Source organism: Aythya fuligula, chromosome 1 (assembly GCF_009819795.1).
Source record: "Aythya fuligula isolate bAytFul2 chromosome 1, bAytFul2.pri, whole genome shotgun sequence".
Taxonomy (NCBI): domain Eukaryota; kingdom Metazoa; phylum Chordata; class Aves; order Anseriformes; family Anatidae; genus Aythya; species Aythya fuligula.
In genome coordinates this window covers 115,138,333-115,156,802 of record NC_045559.1, presented here as the reverse complement: position 1 = coordinate 115,156,802, position 18,470 = coordinate 115,138,333, and the positions used below count along the sequence as shown (strand labels likewise).

General features: G+C 47.8%; 1 protein-coding gene across 3 annotated transcripts in view; it reads right to left on the bottom strand.

Moving 5' to 3' along the window:
• Positions 1-12,351, bottom strand: part of PDE9A (phosphodiesterase 9A) — a 41,197-nt gene extending 28,846 nt beyond the window's left edge. Inside the window, exons 1-2 of one of the 3 annotated variants that reach the window (XM_032206933.1) lie at positions 12,180-12,351; positions 1,335-1,405 (exon numbers count right to left, since the gene is read on the bottom strand). In XM_032206933.1, coding sequence (XP_032062824.1) covers positions 1,335-1,405; positions 12,180-12,248 — 140 coding nt within the window. In that variant the 5' untranslated portion in view covers positions 12,249-12,351. Of the gene's footprint in view, positions 1-1,334; positions 1,406-9,110; positions 9,672-12,179 lie in introns of those variants that run through there. The other 2 variants (XM_032206942.1, XM_032206957.1) reach the window with 2 other exon arrangements.
• Positions 12,352-18,470: the final 6,119 nt, after the last annotated feature.

Below are 18,470 nucleotides of genomic sequence, written 5' to 3'. Positions count from 1 at the left end.
TAGGCTTGGTGTTTTGCCCATTTCAGTTACCAGAGATGTTACTGGCAAAACGTGAAACGTGATCATCTTTGATCTCAGAGTGAACTTTGCTCCTTGGTAACTCCTGCGTACTGTTGACTCATCAACTAATAATTTCTGTTGAAAAGCTGTGTTTTGTGATACATTGACTAGGTGGCTATATATTGACTCACAATATACAAATCACTACCAGTCTTTAAATCATCTACTAACTCCCTTACCAAAACAAACAAAACAAATATTCTTCCTAAATACGGAGCCTTCATTTGCATCCTGTGCTAGGTGTGATATCATAGGCTCAAATGTGAAGGTCTGCGCTGGCTCCAGGAGCCTAATTAGAATGAATAGAACTGCAGAAGTCCTTTGCTGAAAATAAAAGGACAAATATGCCGTGAACGCCCTACTCATGAATGACTCTGCTGAACCAAGTTTCCTGCTTGATGGGGTGGAAGTATTTGACATCACAGGCAAATAAGAGTTATTAATGTCTTTAATGTCAAATGGAAGGAAACAGCAAGGATAAACAGCAAAGGCTGTTAATTCTCTTTAGTAACCTATGCAAATTCTGAGTCAATATGGACTATTTTATCATTCAGTCCCTAGATCTGAAGTCATACAATAAAATTGTGATTAAAGGACTGACTTATTTTTCCTGTGCTTTTTTTTTTTGTTTTGTTTTTGGTGTGTGTGTGTCATAAACATGTACGTACAGAAGTAAACACCACGGCTTATTGCATGCTGCTGGGCATTTCCCTGGTGCTTCTTGAGGCCCACCTGCAGACAGCAGATGCCCTCTGGTAGGGGTGGGTTTGGGGCACGGCTGAGGGGCTGCCCTCCCTTTATTCTATAAATTGGTTCTCTTGGGTTACTCAGTTTGACTGTCCCATGCCTGGGATTAGCCTGTAGTGTACCTAAATATAAAGTTTAGCACCTGACGGCAATGCTTCTCATTGGCCCCAAGTTTTTCCATTAAAATGCAGGTTTTAAAAATGCTGTTGCTTTTCACTCAATATGGGGAATAAACCGGTGTAATTGTGAGGCACGCAGAGCCCATATGTACTCTGGGCAGGGATTCTGCACTTGGCATTATTTTTGTAGAGTAGCTCTGTTCTGTTCAAGGCGGCTAAAAACCTGCCAGGGCTTCATGCACTTTTCCAGCTGGGGCTGTCTGTGTTGCCCCAGCTTCTTCTTCCAGAAGGCTGGAACAAGAGAGAAGCCTGGAGAGCAGGTCACCAGATCATTTGGGGCCTGGCTTTAAAATGTCCCTAGAACTAATGGAGCAAAAGTGAAACGAATCTCATAAATGAGAGGCCTACCTTGGCAACCCTGTTGCGATGCAGAAGAGGTCCATAATATCTCTGGAGTTGCAGTATTTACTGAAGATCACCTTCCAAACCAAACAGCAGCAGGGAGAAAATGAAGACAGAGGAGAGAAAGGACAGTTAGCTCCCAGTGGGAGATGAACTCTATTCAGGCTTGAACTGGGCCAATTTTAAGGCTCAGCCTACCTTTCCAATTATCTGATTTGACTCGTGAGCTGGGATATTATATGCTCCCACTTTAATACCTTTGCTATTTTTCAATAAAAAAAGAAAGCTCCAGAGACCTAATTGCACTATTCAGAAGTAGAGCAGTAATGTATGAGGACTGACAGCGGAAGGTATCGCATAATGCAGTAGAGTTGCAGGATGGCAACAACCGCAAATATAATGAAGCAACAGCCTGGATTTAGGAGGAAAACAACCCAGATTTAGGGATTCCCTGGATGGTATAAAAATGCACTGCTATTTGGATTACTCCAACTTAAGCTCGCTGTAAGCAGAAGAGAGCATTTTTCTCCTCCAGTTGTGTCCAAGTCCCTGCAGCCTACCAGGCTCCGGTTGTTCCTGCTGCTAGGTCAGGGCTTGGACCTTGAAGGGGCAGCAGCAGGGCTGGGAATGCAGCATTTGTTTGACCCCATTGCCATGTAGCTCTCAGTAACACAATCCCATATCCCTGGTAGCATGGGGATGTTGCGTGATGCCCAACCCAGACCTCTGCTGCCCACACTGGCAAAGCTGTGGGATGTTCTGCCAGCAAGGAGGGCAGGCATCTGCTAATGTCTTGGTACAATGCAAGCCCTGGGAGTTCTGGAGGCAGTGCCAAGCCCTGGAGAGGCTGTGCTACAGTGAACACTGCCTCTGACACTTCCCCCTGCCCATGTCCAACCCAACGCTGCAGTCACAGTGTGGGCTTTTCTGGCTTCTTTTCTCATCCATCCCCCAATTCTCCTTACTCTCTTGTGCCGGCATGGCCAGCCTGCCCTCAAGCTCCATCTCCTAGCCCTGCTAGGAGATGCATCCACCTAGCCCTGCTGGGGTCTAGGCTGAGATTGTTATAAACATGATTTTTGGAGATGGCAATTTAAGTAAACTTATCTCGCTGTCCTTTCTCCTGAAATATTGGAGGAATCGAGACAAAAACACAAGCTCTGGCCACCCTGGCTCAGTGCTGTTGTGCATGTAATACTATGCACCAAAACCTGATGCTGGAGCAATGCTTCAGGTCTCACTTTGCATGGGTGGTTAAAAGCACCCTTATTTTTCAGCTAAGCATCATTAGCTGAATGACATCAGTGTCCTCAAGAGACGCCTGTGACTAATACAGAAGCATACACTCACCTTCCCTGTTTTCCAACCCAGATGGACTTACAGTAGGTAATATATTTACGTTACCAAAACTCAAGGCAATTAATTGCTGGGGTAGTTAATAAGCATTACTGAGGAAATGGGTGGGACTAATGCCCGGGTGTGTTCTAAAAGGCTGTTTTGCTAACTTCCTCGGTGATTGACCCTTGTTTATTAAAATACAGTGGCAACCAAAGCAATAAAACATAGCTAATCAGGTTCAGATAGCATGGAAACCCTGCTCTGAGCAGAACGCAGCATCCTGTTGGAGTGATAGCTGCTAAAATTGGCTGACAGACTACTGGGAAGCTGCTCCTGTACCAACAACTCGTATATGCTGCGCTGAGCAGATGATGGTAATTGCAGCTGAGCACAGGGTAAAGGCTTGTGTTGTTCTGGGAGTGCTATTTCAGGTATTGAGGCTTCTTTTTCTGGAAATCAATTACTATTGACTGGGACAGATAAGAGAGGAAAAGACTAAAAAGATATATATTTAAAAAACATTAAAGGTAAGAAAGCTGCCTGACTCATGGAAAGCAGCAGGAGCTTTCAGTTCATTGAGGATGAACATTAATAATTCCATTACTCCACGCAATAGTGAAAGAGTGGGAAGAGAAACAAAGACTGTAGATATTATTTTCTAGCTTATGAGCTATCTCCATACATGCTATTTATCTTTCCATACTTGGCATTTTTATTTAGGATAACTAAAAGTGGATTTGTGAATCACCCACTGTACTTTGATACTCGTCTCAGGATGTTAATGGTTGTTCCCAGCTTCCCAGCTCTTGTGTTTCTTTTTTTTTTCCTTTTTTTTTTTTTCCTTTTTTTTTTTTTTTTTCTTTTCTCTTTTTTCCTAATCAAAGAGCATATGCTACTAAAGTTCTCTGCTTTTGCAACCTGCTGAGCTTTTCTAACCAACTTCCTTCTCTTCTAAAGCAAAGCAGACAGCCTCCAATATTTCCCAGGACTATGTAATTGTTCCTGTTATTGCCTGCAGGTTTATGTTCCCAATAAAGCCAATGTCAGTTGTGCTGATGGAATACAACTGGAATGCATTTTGGAGAGACAGGAGGACAGTGCTGTGTACTATCGATGGCTGCAGCCCAGTAAAGGAATCCTATTTGCCTCAAGTCCATGTTTGTTGCAGGGACATTAGCACCATCAAGCTGATACGGTGACATTTGGCTTGTAGCCATGCTTCAGCCAGCTGGCACGCATGGCTTCTCCCATGACCAGGGAAGGTGGCTGACCTGCAGCTTTGAGGATAGCAAGTCCTATTGCCACTGAGTGGAGAAATGAGCACTTTCCACACTGCCATGAAGATGCCATTGGCTGGGCAGATGTCCTGAACCCATCGGTGTTTGGCCCAGGTCTCCATGATGACACTTCTCTGGCACCACTTGTAGGTCTGATCCAGACCCACATCAGCACTGAGGGATTTCATTGCTCTTCAAACCTCAAATGTCTCAGCGGTCTCTGACCCAGTCATCATCTTGCTTAGATCCCTGTTCCTATCCTGGGTGGCAAGCCAGGCACTGCCACAATGTGTCCCAGCACCTCACTCCATGCACAAACACCTGGTGCTGGAAGGTAGCACTGCTTTGGACAGGAGTGAGACCTTGCTATGGAGCAAACATAAGTCAAAGGCAGGAGACTGCAGCAGTTTCTTGAGCTGTGGCTAAGATCTTGCACGCACAGCACAAGACACTCAGCTGTCAGAGTCCCCTCTGAAGAAAAGGCAGAGCCAAAATCATGCAAGCAGTCTCACAGAAGTGATAAACTGCATGGGGAAGGAGAAACGAGGCTTCTGCTTCAGCTTGCAGATTGATGGCTTAAATGCCACTAAGAAAATCAGCCCCGTGTAAACCCCGTTAATCGCATCTCCCTTGGATTTGTGCCAGGAGGGAAGGAACGTGTTCCTCCAAAATGATGCAACATCTGCAAACAATTAGTTTCTCCTGTTAGAGAGTTAACATTATTTCATATTTCTGCCTTTTTTTTTTTTTTCCTGTTAGAATAACTTCTACCATGTGCAGAAAAATTACTGGAAAACTAGTCTTCCCTGAGTGCTTAGTTGGGTCATTTTAATAACACTCCATCAAGACCAAGAAGTAGTCATTTGATTTAAGCAGGGAACTCTGTCTTCCTGCCTTGGAGAGTAATGCAAAGCAAAGGGGGGGAAAGCAGAATGAATAATAACTGAGGCTTTTTGGAGTGGAAATAAGATGTTGATGAAGCATGCAGTGACTGTGAAGTAGGACAGCGTGACTCAAGTCGGATGCCTGGTTCCTGGCCCAGAGCTCACTTCTGTGGGGCTGAAACTGTGGGGTGCTTTCTCTCCTGCAGTCCTTTCTGCATTTTTTGGAATATACTTGTATATATATATATATATATATATATATTTTTTTTTTTTGGTCTTCCTCTGAAGTAAGAGGTCATTCTGTCTTAATCCACAGTATCCACCTCTGGTGGAGGATTATAAAGCTCCTCTCAGACAGAGCAGGGATTGAGAGTCCTGCCGTCTGTCTGGCGTCCTAACTTAGAGGAGCAGTTTAGCATTAAGGACCATGATGGAGATGTTACTAAGGGACCACAGTGCGCATGCTCTGTGACCTACCAGTTTACAACTAATTGCATTATATTTTGCTTTAAGATAGGATGGGTAAAAACACAGCCTACAAATCCAATTTCTGTTCTATATTTGATCCTCAGAACAACCGATCTTCTTTGTACACTGCAAACCCCGTCCATAACGTTATCCTCTCCTGATCTGTTGTTGGTAATTGGGTTATTGGGTTTCCTTCCAAGTATTTAACCAGCTTTTTTTTTTTTTTTTTTTTTTTTTTACCCTAGTGAAACTCATAGATGAATAATGCAGAAATATTTTCAAAGCCAGCCTATGCTCAGTTTGCAGTCCGACTTCCTTTTGCCTGCTGTATTCAAGACTTTTTGCACTTGCTGGTGCTTTTCATTCAGCTCAGTGAGCAAGCAATGTTTGGAGTCACAAATGTGACACACTTAAAATGTGGAGGTAAAGCAATCTAAAATGATAATCTTTGACTAATGAGACTGAAGGATAGTGCGTCAGAGAAGCATTTGGTAAAATTCAGTTATGTATCTATCTCTTGTGGACCAGGGAAGCTGTTACTGCTTCTGTAATAGTAGTTTTCACATGGAGGATTTCTGAATGAGGCAGGCGGCTGATGTGAAATTTTCATTGTGATTTTCCCTTTCTCTTCAGCAGTTTTTGTTGTCCATGTCAAAATGAAGTAGGATCCAGAGCTCTTAGATAACTCCCTGTAGAAATCACTGGAAGGAACTAATTTTTCTAGGCAAGTAAGCAAATAGATCTTCCTCAAAAAATAGTCCCGAGTACCTACCTTATCAGGCATGGCTCTTGACATTCAACAGAAGCCTTACCTAACACCCCACATCTAAACATCTCCCAGGCTTCTCATTCATGGAATTCAGATGCAAGTATTATAGCATGAGCCCAGCTATCTCCAAACTGTCCATTCTTTATTTCTCGCACTAATTAACAGTAGATATTTGGAAAACCACTCAATTTTTCTGAGCTCAAGTGTTAAACAGTATTAAAAATAGTTTGCCAGCTTTGCCATCTGTCTGATGCAGTAGGAGCTTTGCTAAGAGGAGAAAAGAAAATAAATGTGTGTGTGTGCACAGGCTTGTGTGGGAAATAAAAAATGAGTGCCCTTGCTGTAGAATCCTAACAGAAATTAAAACTGCCCGAGCTCTCCAGACCCTGCCTGTGTTAGGCAGTGAGGAACAGGGCAGATTTTTTATTTTCAATGGCCAGAGTGCTGCAGCCCTGCTGGTTCACACCTACCTTCGAGCCGTGGAGCAACATTCATTTCAACACGGCACCTACATGAAACGTACCAGTGGGATTTGTCTGACGTAGCTCAAAACATCTACGTGCTGGATGTCTCATCCATGCTGCTCAGCTAGGCACCTGCTATTGCTGGTAGAGGACCACTTCCAAAGGGAAAGTCAGCCCACGCGTCTCCAAAATCCAGTCTAGGATGGGATGAATCATCCTCTGGAGATACCACCTGCCTCCCTGGTGCCTGTGGGGGAACCTACATGACTAGCTTGGAGCAGTCACCACTGACTTTTAGATGACTGTGGTTTATGTTTAAGTGGAGTGAATCCCCTTAGTTCCCTAATTATATACATTACCCTAAAAAGAGAAACAGGAGCCAGACAGAGCTGATGCATCAGGATCCTGAGGCATGTGGTTGTATGGCAAGCTGCAATTCCCATCCTTTATAACATTCCTGAACAGAAAGCTACGAGAAAGGAGATTTTTCTCTTTTTAGGAAAAAAATACAACGATATGTGGTGATTCCCCTTGGGCAATCTTGAACATCCATTGAGAAGGACAGTATGACAGAGGTGGTCTAGAGGTGGTCTCTGACACTATAAGTAAGGATCTCATCACTTTATAGAGTTGTTGGGGTTGTAGAGGAAAGAGGTTACATTAAAGAGAACCTTGTGCACCCTACTGACTCCACCAAAGGACATATTGACAGTATCCAGTCTTTCAGCAATAATGACTAGTGGCAGAATACAACCAGGAACCAGCAAGGCAGATTTGGTGATGCTGAGCGGAAAGTTTCTTAGTTTCTACAGCAGATATGGAAACATTTCAACCTTTGACGATTAACTAAAATGTTTATATTTTAGCTTCTGTTAACACAGAAAGGGCACAGAATTGCTTCTAATGGAGTACTAAATGCAATTAACCCTGTAGCACATTAATGCATTAGGCTTGAAATGTTTCATAAACTGGGTGGTAAAGATGCTTTAGGACCAAATGTCCTCACTAAATGTGAGCTAAGCTGGGCTGCTTGTCTCAAAAATACTAACAAAAATAATGCTGCCTGATGTTCCAACATGCTTGATAATGTTGGGCTGGTAGAAGTATGATATTAGTCAACAGAGTCAGGAAAAGCAGTGAGAGGTGAAAGGCCAGTCTGCAGCTGTAGAAGTTAGTCAGAAAGGTGCTAGAAACAAGGTGCTTTGTCTTGTTTGTACTACACCAAAAGAGGCTCACATAAATAACGTAAGCTTCAATGGTTTGCTTGTCCAAATCCTTCAGTAACACTAGCAGGAGGGTGTTAAATTTATGCTTTGTCTTGGCTAAGGTGAGCATGGATTGCAATAGGCTACATCTGTCCACAGAAGACTTCCTGGTGGATGGACACAGAAGGATGATGGAGCTGTGCTGGAATTACAGAGCTGTGCTGGGATTGTGGCTTGGCCTCCTACGTGCTCAGAGGACGCACACTGGAGAGGAAAGACGGGAGGAAAGGGGACAGAGGTCTCAAGTATGACATTTTCTCTCAGTTTTTTAAAAGCCTGTTTTGAGGCCATTATTACTCTCTCAGATGTTTACATACTCTTTAGGTGCTGTAACGTGATGGAGTCAGACGGAACCTGCTGTTTATTTTTTGCTGCTTTGCAATGAGGTGGCCAGGCAGAGCAGCCCCAAGAGGTGTCCACGTCCCGACTGCCCGTGACTTCCTCCTCTGCACACCCTGGTGTATCACCCTAAAAACCAACGTGTATTGTGCTAAATCCTTCATCTGAACAGACACGGGACAAAGACGTGGGCAGCACAGAGCATGCTGGTCCCCTGTGCCAAGAAAGTCACGGGGATGTCTTGCAGCAATTAGGGGTGCGAAGACTCTTAATGGCCTCAAACTCATCATCATGCCACTATTTTTCTGCCGGGTTTTGTTTTTAATCTGAATCCAGTTCGGCGTGTTAAAAATAGCACGGCGAGCTTTGGAAAAATCTGTTGGGTTTGCTGGAGTCTAGGCATTTATACCACAGTGGCTGTTGCTCTAATTAAAAAGAAAAGCTCACATGACAGAAATTATTCCTATGCCCTGACATTTCAGTGCAATAACCGCAGCACCAAAACCCAATCTTCACTTTGTTCTGCTCTTCGTGGACCTCGGGCCAAGGGGAGCAAGAGCTGTGGGTATCTCGTTGTGCTGCTTGACGGGCCAGCACAGTAGACGCTGAGAAAGGTTGGAGTCAATACATTTCCCAGAGGAAAAGAAAGCTAATTTCTCTGCTCAGCATCCAGAATGACTCAGTAAACCAGCAAAATGACTCCAAAATTCTTGATTTGCTTTCTGATGGGGAAGAAATATCACCCTGAGTGATCTCCTTGAATCTCTGACAAAAGCGGCAGTCTTTCTCATTTTTCCAGTTCATTCAGGCTCTGTAGGCTTCTGACTTTCCATCCTTGTTACAAATATGATGTTGATTAAGACACTGGAAACAGAAATCCTCTCAAGACAAGCATTTTCTCAGAAGAACGCCTTACGACTGTGTGAACAAAGCCACCACCCTGTGACATTTGAAAACAAGAGCCATGAAGCCACCCACCTGGGAATGTGGCCACTGGCTGCTTCTGCTTTCTCACCACTTTAATCTCAAAGGTCAAAACCAAATGATCCCCGGTAGTTTCTGTGTGGAAAAAATAAAAATAAAAACGAGCATGAGCTCTGTGCTGGTGGACTTTTAATTCAAAACAGACTCGACAGGATTTTTTCTTAAAAAAGAAGCCAAAGGGTTAATGACATTATGAAGGCAAATAATGCCGCAGAGATGCTGTTGGTGGCTTGCTCAAGTTTTTCAAGGCAAACCTCACTTCTCCACTGGCAGACCGGGGGGCTTGAGTGCTTGACCCCATCTAGTGGCACTCCAGGATTGAGGAGAAATCCCTGCCCACCGTGGTCTTGTGAGGTCTCCTTATCTTCTGTGAAACGAGGGCACCATTCCCCAATCCACCGTCTTCTCCTTCAGCTGGCAGCAATCCTGGCTGTGTACAAGTGGGACACGGACGTGTTTCTCAGGTGTGTGAAGCCCTGGACATGCATGCAAAGTACAGAGGAGGGTGGGTGACCAGGCAAGTGGCTTATGAACTTCTGAACGTCTCTGGGCAAGAACATCCTTTAGAAATAGGTAAATCCAGCAGTGCTGATTTCCCCAGGTGTGCATCCACATCATGTAGGCACTGATTAGGAGGGGCATCATGCCAAAACCCCATTTTTCAATCAGCCCCAAGAACAAATGGCCTCTTTGAAGCGGGTCTGTGCAGGGCACCGGTTCAGCACACAGCTGTAGTGCTGCTAAGCCTTTGATCTTCCTTCTCCAGCAGCCTCGGCAGGGCTGTCCCCTCCACCTCGTGCTTCAATTGTGGTTCTGCCTCCACCAGGTCAGCAGGTGGCCACTCTACAGGGGCTCTGGTCCTCTGTTCCTTGGCCAGCACAATGCTATTAGCAGGCCAAAGCCTTCTCCTGGTGGACACAGAAGCCAGACTTTTGATTGTGAGCACCCACAACGACATTCCTGCTGGAGTCATTCCCTTCCACGTGTCCATTCAACCCCAGCAAACCCTCCTCCAGCTCCAACCATCGCTGCAAACCACCAAGCCACGTCCCTTTGCCTTCCCCACTCGTGCCTCTCTGGACCCGATAACACACAAACCTACTTAGCTTAGTTCAGCTCTTGCTGCAGAGCATTTTCAGGTGCTCATCTGCAACGTGCGGGCTCCCAGGAGTGGTGGCATGCAGCCCGCGGGGCCTGGGTTGTCCCTTCATTCGCTCCAGCACAGAGGGGAAATCACATCTTCCAAAATCAGCAGCACACCCCGAGGTCACACTGGTTTAAGGTGCGGTAGAAACACAAAACTGACTATTAGTAATTGCCACCATGACTAATCGTCCCTGTAGCCTGGCCAGTCCTGGCCACAGCACAGCTCTGCCATGTCCAGCAAGCCGCTTGCAAGTTGGAGCTGAGCCCTTTCAAACTCAGCAAGCTCTGCTGTAACAAAGCTCATACCTCATTACCGGCTCAGCATTGATTTAATGAGTTCCCTTTAGAAGCCTCAAATATTGCATTCCTCAGAAGATTAAGGGCTGCTTTTTTTTTCTTTTTTTTTCTTTTTTCTTTTTTTTTTTTTTTTTTTTAACCAAGGGATGTTGTTACAGAGGAGGCATGAGGATCTGAGATAATGCCCTGCTTACCCCTGGGTGAACCCCATTTACTTGGTATTTTTATAGCAGGACTCCTTCCAAACATTGCACAGATGGAATTTCACATCTGACAAAAGAAACAGATAACATTTATCGAGCAAAAAAAATACTTAATGCCGCCCGAGTTTGCATTTGCTTGCTCATGCGGCTGTGCCTCTTCTACGCTTTCAGTGACAAAAGTGCTCTCCAGAGACTGGCTCTGTGAAAATGCTCTTTTAAAAACAAAAAAAAACCCACAAAAATAACTGACAAGCCAAATGAAACCAGCCAAACCCAGTAGTGATGGCAAACGGTGTGATTTACTAACACCTACAGAAGTGCTCCGTACGCTCTCAGAAGAGCAGAACTCCCCAGGGTCCCGTTCCTGACGGCCGGCTCCACGGCGGTGCTGCTGGTGGTGGGGTGTCCCCCGGGCAGTGACAGAGGGGACCGTGGGCAGTGGAGGCACGCGGGGCAGGGCACGGCTGAGCTCTGCCTCTGCCCTGTTCCTGTGGTCATTCATACACAGGAGAGGAGGGAAGGGGAAGGGCATCTCTGCTGGTTTCTTTTTCAAAGAGAGAGGCACGGCATGGCTGGATGAAACGACAACTTGGAGCCGGAGCACAAAGGATGGGTATTCGAATTTTGCAAGTCAGAGCTTACTTGTGAGCCTCTCAGTGGTTTTCGCTCTGTTTTATAAAAGGCACTCGGTCCGTGGCCAAGGAACTGCCGTCAGAAAGAAGAAAAAGAGGACTGACTTACAAAAACACGGAGGCGTTTCCCAGCTTAAAAGCGGTGGGCTCTCTGCTCTACGGTGTGAGCTCTCCCCTTCAGCCAGAACACATTTTCCCCTGCCGTTTCCCCTGTGCTGCGAACCGTGGCTAAGCAAACAAGGCAGACTAACCGGAGTCCAAGATTTGATTAACATCCATCGACATTTTACAACCGGCTTCACAAGGGCGCTGGGGCCCCGCGGCACCGCAGCCGCACAGCAGCACCCGGCACCTGCCCGCCCTGTAACTTCCCACTAGGAAAGCACCCGTCCTACAAGCCCACTGGTGGGCAATCCCAAAACAGCTCCGTGCTCTCCAGCTGCGGTGGCCGGGCTCAAAGCCCGGGGAACACCTCTCCGCCAGCAAAACTTTGCAAACACGTCAGGAGGCTGCTCTCGGAGAGGCGTCCTGCAACGCTGCGAAACTCCTGCGTAGGCAGCGAGCGCCGGCAGCACCGGGTGCTCGCAGGCTGCCAGCAGCCCCTTCCCCTTTAAATTAAAATCTGTGTCCAAAAGCAGAAGCTGCTGGAGACCCCCCCTCCCTTTCAAAAGAGGCTTGGAGCCACGCGTCTCGCTCGCCTCGCAGAAAGAGGACACCCAGCAAGCACAGCCTGCAGCCGCCGCTGCGGCCGGAGACGCCACTTTGCGAGAAAACAGCACGAGTACCTTTTGAATTCTTCCATCAACATCCAAATAAATACACTTGGGCCGGTAAGTGGAGGAGGCAGATCCCATCTTGCTACAGCCGGGCTTTGGCTGGGCCTTTTCCCAGCGTCAAATAGAGCGGAAAACAAGGCTCAGCCCCACCAAGCCGAGCCACCGCTGCCTGGCAGTTTGGTGTCCCTGCTCCTCTGTGTCCCACTGCACTCTCATTCTGGGGAGGTCCCTCCTCTAACGTGCACGCATTTTGCTGTGTCTCCGTCTCTCTGCCACCTCCTTTTAGTCGTGCTCCCCTCCGCATCCAGCTGCCTTGGGCAGGCAGGGATGCGGCTCCAGATGCTCTCCCGAAGTGCCCTCTCCATTCCCATGGCAACAGCCCCCTTCTGCTCTCGGGCTGGGAGCTGCGGGCTCGCAGGCACACAGGCAGCGCCGAGCAGCACTCACTGATGGGGGGAAACCTCCTCCATCGTTTTTACCCCGAAACGGGAGCGGGGTTGCTAAATTTGGACCCTTTTCAGGGAGCTTCCCGCAGGCTGCCAGCGGGCTCCCAGCCCTGCCGTGCGCTGGAGATGCCCTTAGACCCCCACTGCAGCCAGGGCTGGGGCTGTCTCTGCACAAAGCCGGCAGCTTGATTTCCACAGCCCTCCTGTTACCTAGCTGGGAAGAAAAAGCAGGAGCTGTAAAGGCAGCAGCACCAGAAGCACAAAGGACACGCAAAGCCCACGCTCTCGCCCTGTGCCACCCCTGCGGTGAAGGCATGTGCTGCTGAGGGGGACGCGAAGCATCCTGGCAAGCGTGGCCCTCGTTTGAAGGTGTAGCTAAAAAAACGAGGAGGAAACGAGGGAAAGCACTCGATGGCTGACTCTCTGAGCGGATGCCAGGTGCCATCTGCTGCGTGTTTGCACTGCTCTGCAGTGCCCGCACCTGCTGGGAGCTGAAGGAGCAGCGTCGGGTGAGGCTGGGTCACGGAGGGGAGCAGGTTTGGGGACAGCTGCTCCTCTGCCCTTGCACGGCACAGGCGGTGTGTCTGGCTGTGAGCACACAGAGTGGCCAGGACCAGCTCGTTCTGGCACCATTAGTGGTGTTTTCTGAGGCTGCTGATGGAGGAGCTCCAGGAAGATGTCCTGGTGTCCCTTGTGCCGGAGCCTGGCAGAGCTCGGCTTGTGGGAGAGGGTTCAATGGGGGCTCGGGCTGCCTTCCCTGCCCAAACTGAAGCCTGGCACCAGCCGACCCATGGGGGAGACCAGTGAGGTTCTGCAGGCTCCAGAGCATGTGGTAGTCCTTTTAGAAGAGAGTCCTGTACGGCTATCCCACAGGCTACCCCACCAGCTATTTCACAGGCTGTCCCATTAATTATCCCATTTACTATCCCGTCAGCTACATCATAGGCTACCCTGCAAGCAGCCCCTCTCTATTTGGGGGTGGTCAGACAAGGTCACAAATCCACTGCAGGGTTTGATGGCACTTGCTGAGGTATCTAATGATCAGAACCTCACACCAGTAAGCATCTGCCCTTTTGTTTCTGTTTTAAAAAGAGACCAGCTTCTCCAGCCAGGAAGAAGACTGGTTCCAAAATCAAGCTGATGATCCCATTCCTGCCTCTCCATTTTCAACACTTTACAACAGCTCATCAGCTGGGCTAGATCCTGCCCTGCAGGAGAAGTGCCTTTGGGCAAGGACAAGGAGGAAAAACCTCTGGTTTCGTGCAAAGTGTAGGAGGTACCTACCTCAGTGCCCTTGGAGGGGAGTGATGGGGGTGTAAGGTTGTGTTTGGAGATGCTTCCTGAACCACTGGGATTGGGAGTGTGTGGCCAGGCCTCATGGTGCTGATGGGTGGCTGGATGATGACTCAACCATTTTAAGGAAAGTCATGTATTCTGAACTAAGAAAAAGAAGCAGACAATGAAAAAAGTCAATTTTTTTTCTTTACCTACTCCGTACTTAAGCCTCTTAGCTGCCTCCTTGGCTCACTAACCTTTTATTTCCTTCATCTGCAGCGTCTCTTGCACGTGTCTGCCTTGCTCCACACTCCCACAGAGCCTTGTCTTACTGCTTGGTCTCTCTACCTCGCTCCCCTCAAACTTACTGAAACACCTGGTTACCCGTGGGGTGGTGATGGCTTTCCCTTTGCTCCCTCAGCTCCTCTTTTCTCCCTATTTCATCCCATCTTCTCTCTCCTTTCCTCGGGAGTTTTGCCACTCCTGAAGGACTTTTCTCCACCACAAACATGAGGCAGGGTCAAGTCAATATAGGAATTAGTTTTGCATGGCAGTAAAGCTGCTAATGGCTAAACTGATAGTTATACCAGCGTAAGCTCCTCCATCACGTCCATGGCAGAACACGGCTGACTTTTGCACTCCAGCTTTAACTCCCTTTCATACTCCTACGGGAAGCGTAGGACTTTCTGTATACGGAAATTTTAGCTTGCTTCTTTGCACGTTTATTTTTGTTATGCACTGCCAGGTTTCCACAGGACCTGGCCTGGAAATGATCATATTTAATGCTAATCACAGAATGAATGATTGCTAATACCACGACCTTTCTATGATCTGCCTATCTGGGCCCCAAAAACCTGCATTCAGGCATTCACCATGCAGCAGCTCAGCTTCCCACCTCGCTCTTGGCTCCAGCCCCATTTCTCAGTCACCTCAGCCCATCCCCAAACCACGTTGTGCAGCCACGGGTGTCCCAGTGTCCTTGGCAAGCCCTCTTGAACGTGGGCTGAAAGGGATCTGCAGCATCTCCTGGCATGGCTGGTCCAGGGGGACCGGGTGTGAGACACACAGCCCAGTGGGCTGGAGAGGTGGCATTATTCACTGTGGGTGCAGTCTTGCTCCTTAATACAACAGTGCTGGCCACTGCCGTGAAAATATGGCCCATATTATGGTAAAAAATACTGTTAAAAAAATCTGGTAGCAGTGGTTCTTGCTCGTGTCTCAAAACTCGCCAGCTCAAAGCATGGGGAAGACAAATAGGAAGCACTGTTAGGTCCCAAACTCTTACATCGTGTCCTTTTTCACAGGCCTTACAACAGCGGCACAGTTGACCCCAGGTCCTGACTTTGCTCAGGGCACTTTGCATCACCTCTCCTGGCTCCCTCTGCCTGCCAGGGCAAGCAGGGCCTCGGGCACTGCGGGCGCAGAGAGCTGTGGCTGCCTGCAGACAGATTTGACTGCATCCTCTTTGACTGCTGCAACCCAGCAGGCTCTCCTGTGTTTTTTCAGGCTCCCGTCCCTCTCTACCTTCCCTTTTCCACATCTTCCCTGAATTTCTCAGTCCCCTCCCATCTCTGTAACCCTGCTCCCTGTTCCTAGCCCTTCATCTAAAGTATTTTCATGGAGTCGCGAGTACCCAAGCGCCTTGCAATCTTGCTGTCAGCACCGCCGTATGCCATATGAGGCATGCAGTCCATGTGCGCATACACAGACCCTAGCTGACCACTAATGGTAGATGTAGCCAGCATGTTGGAGCCCTGGTGCAGAGCTTCTGGGAAAGCCCAGCTATAAAAGCTGTTTTCATAAGGTTGTGGAAGAAATTAGCAGGCCCAACTGGAACCTTCAATAGCTGATGGGGAAAAAATAAATGAAATTAACTGTGTCTGGAGTCACTTGCGAGATCATTCAGAGGGCTGGGAGCCAAGGAGTGGAAAAGTAAATTCCCTCTACTGGACAAGATTGGCTCACGCTCTTGGCAAGAAAGCCTGAGTGGGGGACCAGAGCCCGTGCTCCCAAAGAGGAGGTAAGCGACACACGGCTCTATTTAAAGAAAACTGCCTGGCATTTTACACATCGCATGAAAGCGAAGTTACCTCAGATGCATATTCTGGGAGGCAGCCATCTGAGCAGCTCGGTGCTGCTCTGTGGCTCAGTGCAAATCGTCTCATTCCATCTTTCTGACAAGCAGACCTCAGACATCCCGAAGTTTGGAGACAGCTCAAGGACTAATGAAGGGTTGCTAATGCTGGTGCCAGCCTGGCACAGCATGCCTAAGATATGCATGGGATGGGGGTCTGGGGGAAAGAGGTCTGTGTGCCTTTGGGTCTGGGTGAAAGGGATGCTTTGGGCAGAGAGCTTGGCATCACCTTGAGCAGTCGGAGAAGGACAAGCAACCACTGATACTGGTTTAGGTCTGAGTGGCCACATGAACATCTGTGGGTCAGTATAAAGGGACTTTGAACAACCCTTTGCAGCACACAAGAAATGAAACACTGTTTTAACGTGATTTTTAAAATACGTGTTTTCATAGATAGCAGGATAATACCTCACACATATAAAATTTTTCCACAATGTACATATTTGCTGATATATATCCTGTTTGCATACAGCATTCAGTGCTGTTGCCATTAAAGGGCAGAAGCCCGTTGTATTTTCTTCATACAGCAGATTAAAGGGGCTCATCTTTTAGCGTAGGAGCCTGCAAGAGAGCCATGGATACCGTGTGAAAAGGATGACAAAAGACTGTAGGCCCAGGTAGTACAGGAAGTGTCTGACCTGCTTCACCAGAGAGCTGAAGGCTGTACGAAATACGGAAACTTCTAACACTCCTGCAGTTTCTGAAACCATGTTGAGTTCAGTGACGCTGCTCCCCGGGAGCGTTACCTAGACAATCACCCATTATGTGCCTCTCCATTAGCATTGTCACCATTTCTGACAGTCACAGGTCACGGCCACAGCAAGTCAGAAGATTGGATGAGAGATCATTAGTGCCTGCTTTCAAATAACACATTTCTCATTTTTCTTTTTACTTGCCTCCTGATTTCTGAACCTGGCTGTTCATCCAGGTCATGTACGTGAGCTTTCGTCTACAACTCTGAGAGCCAGAGATGTTAGCCAAGGAACAAAATCGAACCGGGATTTTCATGCCATAATAAGGCTCCAGTTCCTGAGGAAAACAGTAAATGTCATACAATTAATGGTTCGGTCAGGAGAAAGGGCAGCACTGAAGTATTACAGAAAATGGAACGGAAGCAGCTTATGGTGAGGGTGGGTCTCTCATGAAAACTGAGGTGTTTTTTTGGTCAATATCTTTAAATACCCTTTCGCTGTCCTCCATTTGATTCTGCCCCACACAGCCTCCTCCTAACTTTTCACTGTGGTGTTCGGTCTCATGCCACACACCCTTCCTGTCCTGCACCCTCCTGCGCGCATGGGTGGTGCCAGGTGAACCCCAAGACTGATAACATTTATTTCAAGGTGTGAACATTAAAGTCCAAGATATTGCCAGAGGTAAAGAAAAGCAGCTCACAACTGCTTCCCTTCCTACCTCCCACACAAGCATGTGCCATGTCCCAGCAGCCAGATGCCATGGACTGAGCCCAGATTTTAGTCCCAGGATCAGTTGCTATAACACGGAGGACAAGGGACACTAGCTTCCAAGTCCTCCTCACATCTCATGGGTTATTCCTGGGTTGGTGGCCATGTGCAGGGTTTGTGTGTGTCTTCTGCACCCTTCTGGGGCTGGCAGGGATCAGCCTCTCCAGCCCTTGTCCCACCTCTGGGAGTCATCAGGTCTCATCGCTGCTCTTCACCTCCAGGCCTGGGTCTCAGCCCATGGCCTTGTGTAACAACATGTAGATGTCCATGTATCCCAATGACCTGCTAAGCTGTATGCCATGAATCACAAGCCATTTGGAGAGCCCCTTCCATTTCCTGGCACCCCTGGGGCTGTCCCACAGCCTCTCCTCTCTTCTCACAACTGCATGGGTAGCACGGGCCAAGGGTCCTGACCGCATGGCAATGCGCCTACAAGCTATGGGCACAGCAAACTGCACAACCCTGGACTGACCAGCAGCCATATGAGGGAAATCAGGGTTTGACAAGGGCCGTCATGGGAAGCCTTGACCACCAAGAGCAACCTTCCCCTTCAGGGGCACTGCTGTGGTGGTTTTTGGGTACACTGCCAGGAGAGCACCTCGGGGACCACCACCAGGGACAACCCCTGATGCCGTCCCTGACAGTCCACAGCTGCTGGCTTTTAGTGAGAAACTTCTCCCAGAGAGGTTTCATTAGTAGCTGGATCCTCTCCTGCCACTCTCCAACACAGCCAAAGCTATGTCTCCATCCTAGTTTTTCATGGTCTCTCCTTTCCCTCCTTTCTTTCCTCTTTTTCCTTCTCCTTTGAGTGGATTTCCCTGAATTCACCTTGGACTCTTTTTTTTTTTTTTCTCTTCTTCTTCTTTTTCTTCTTCTTTTGTTTTTTCCTTTTCCTTTTTAAAAAATCCTTATTCTTTCATTGTCAGTTCCTTCCCCACAGTCTGGACACTGGGCAGGGAGGTTTCCCCCTCCCTGAGTCTCGCCC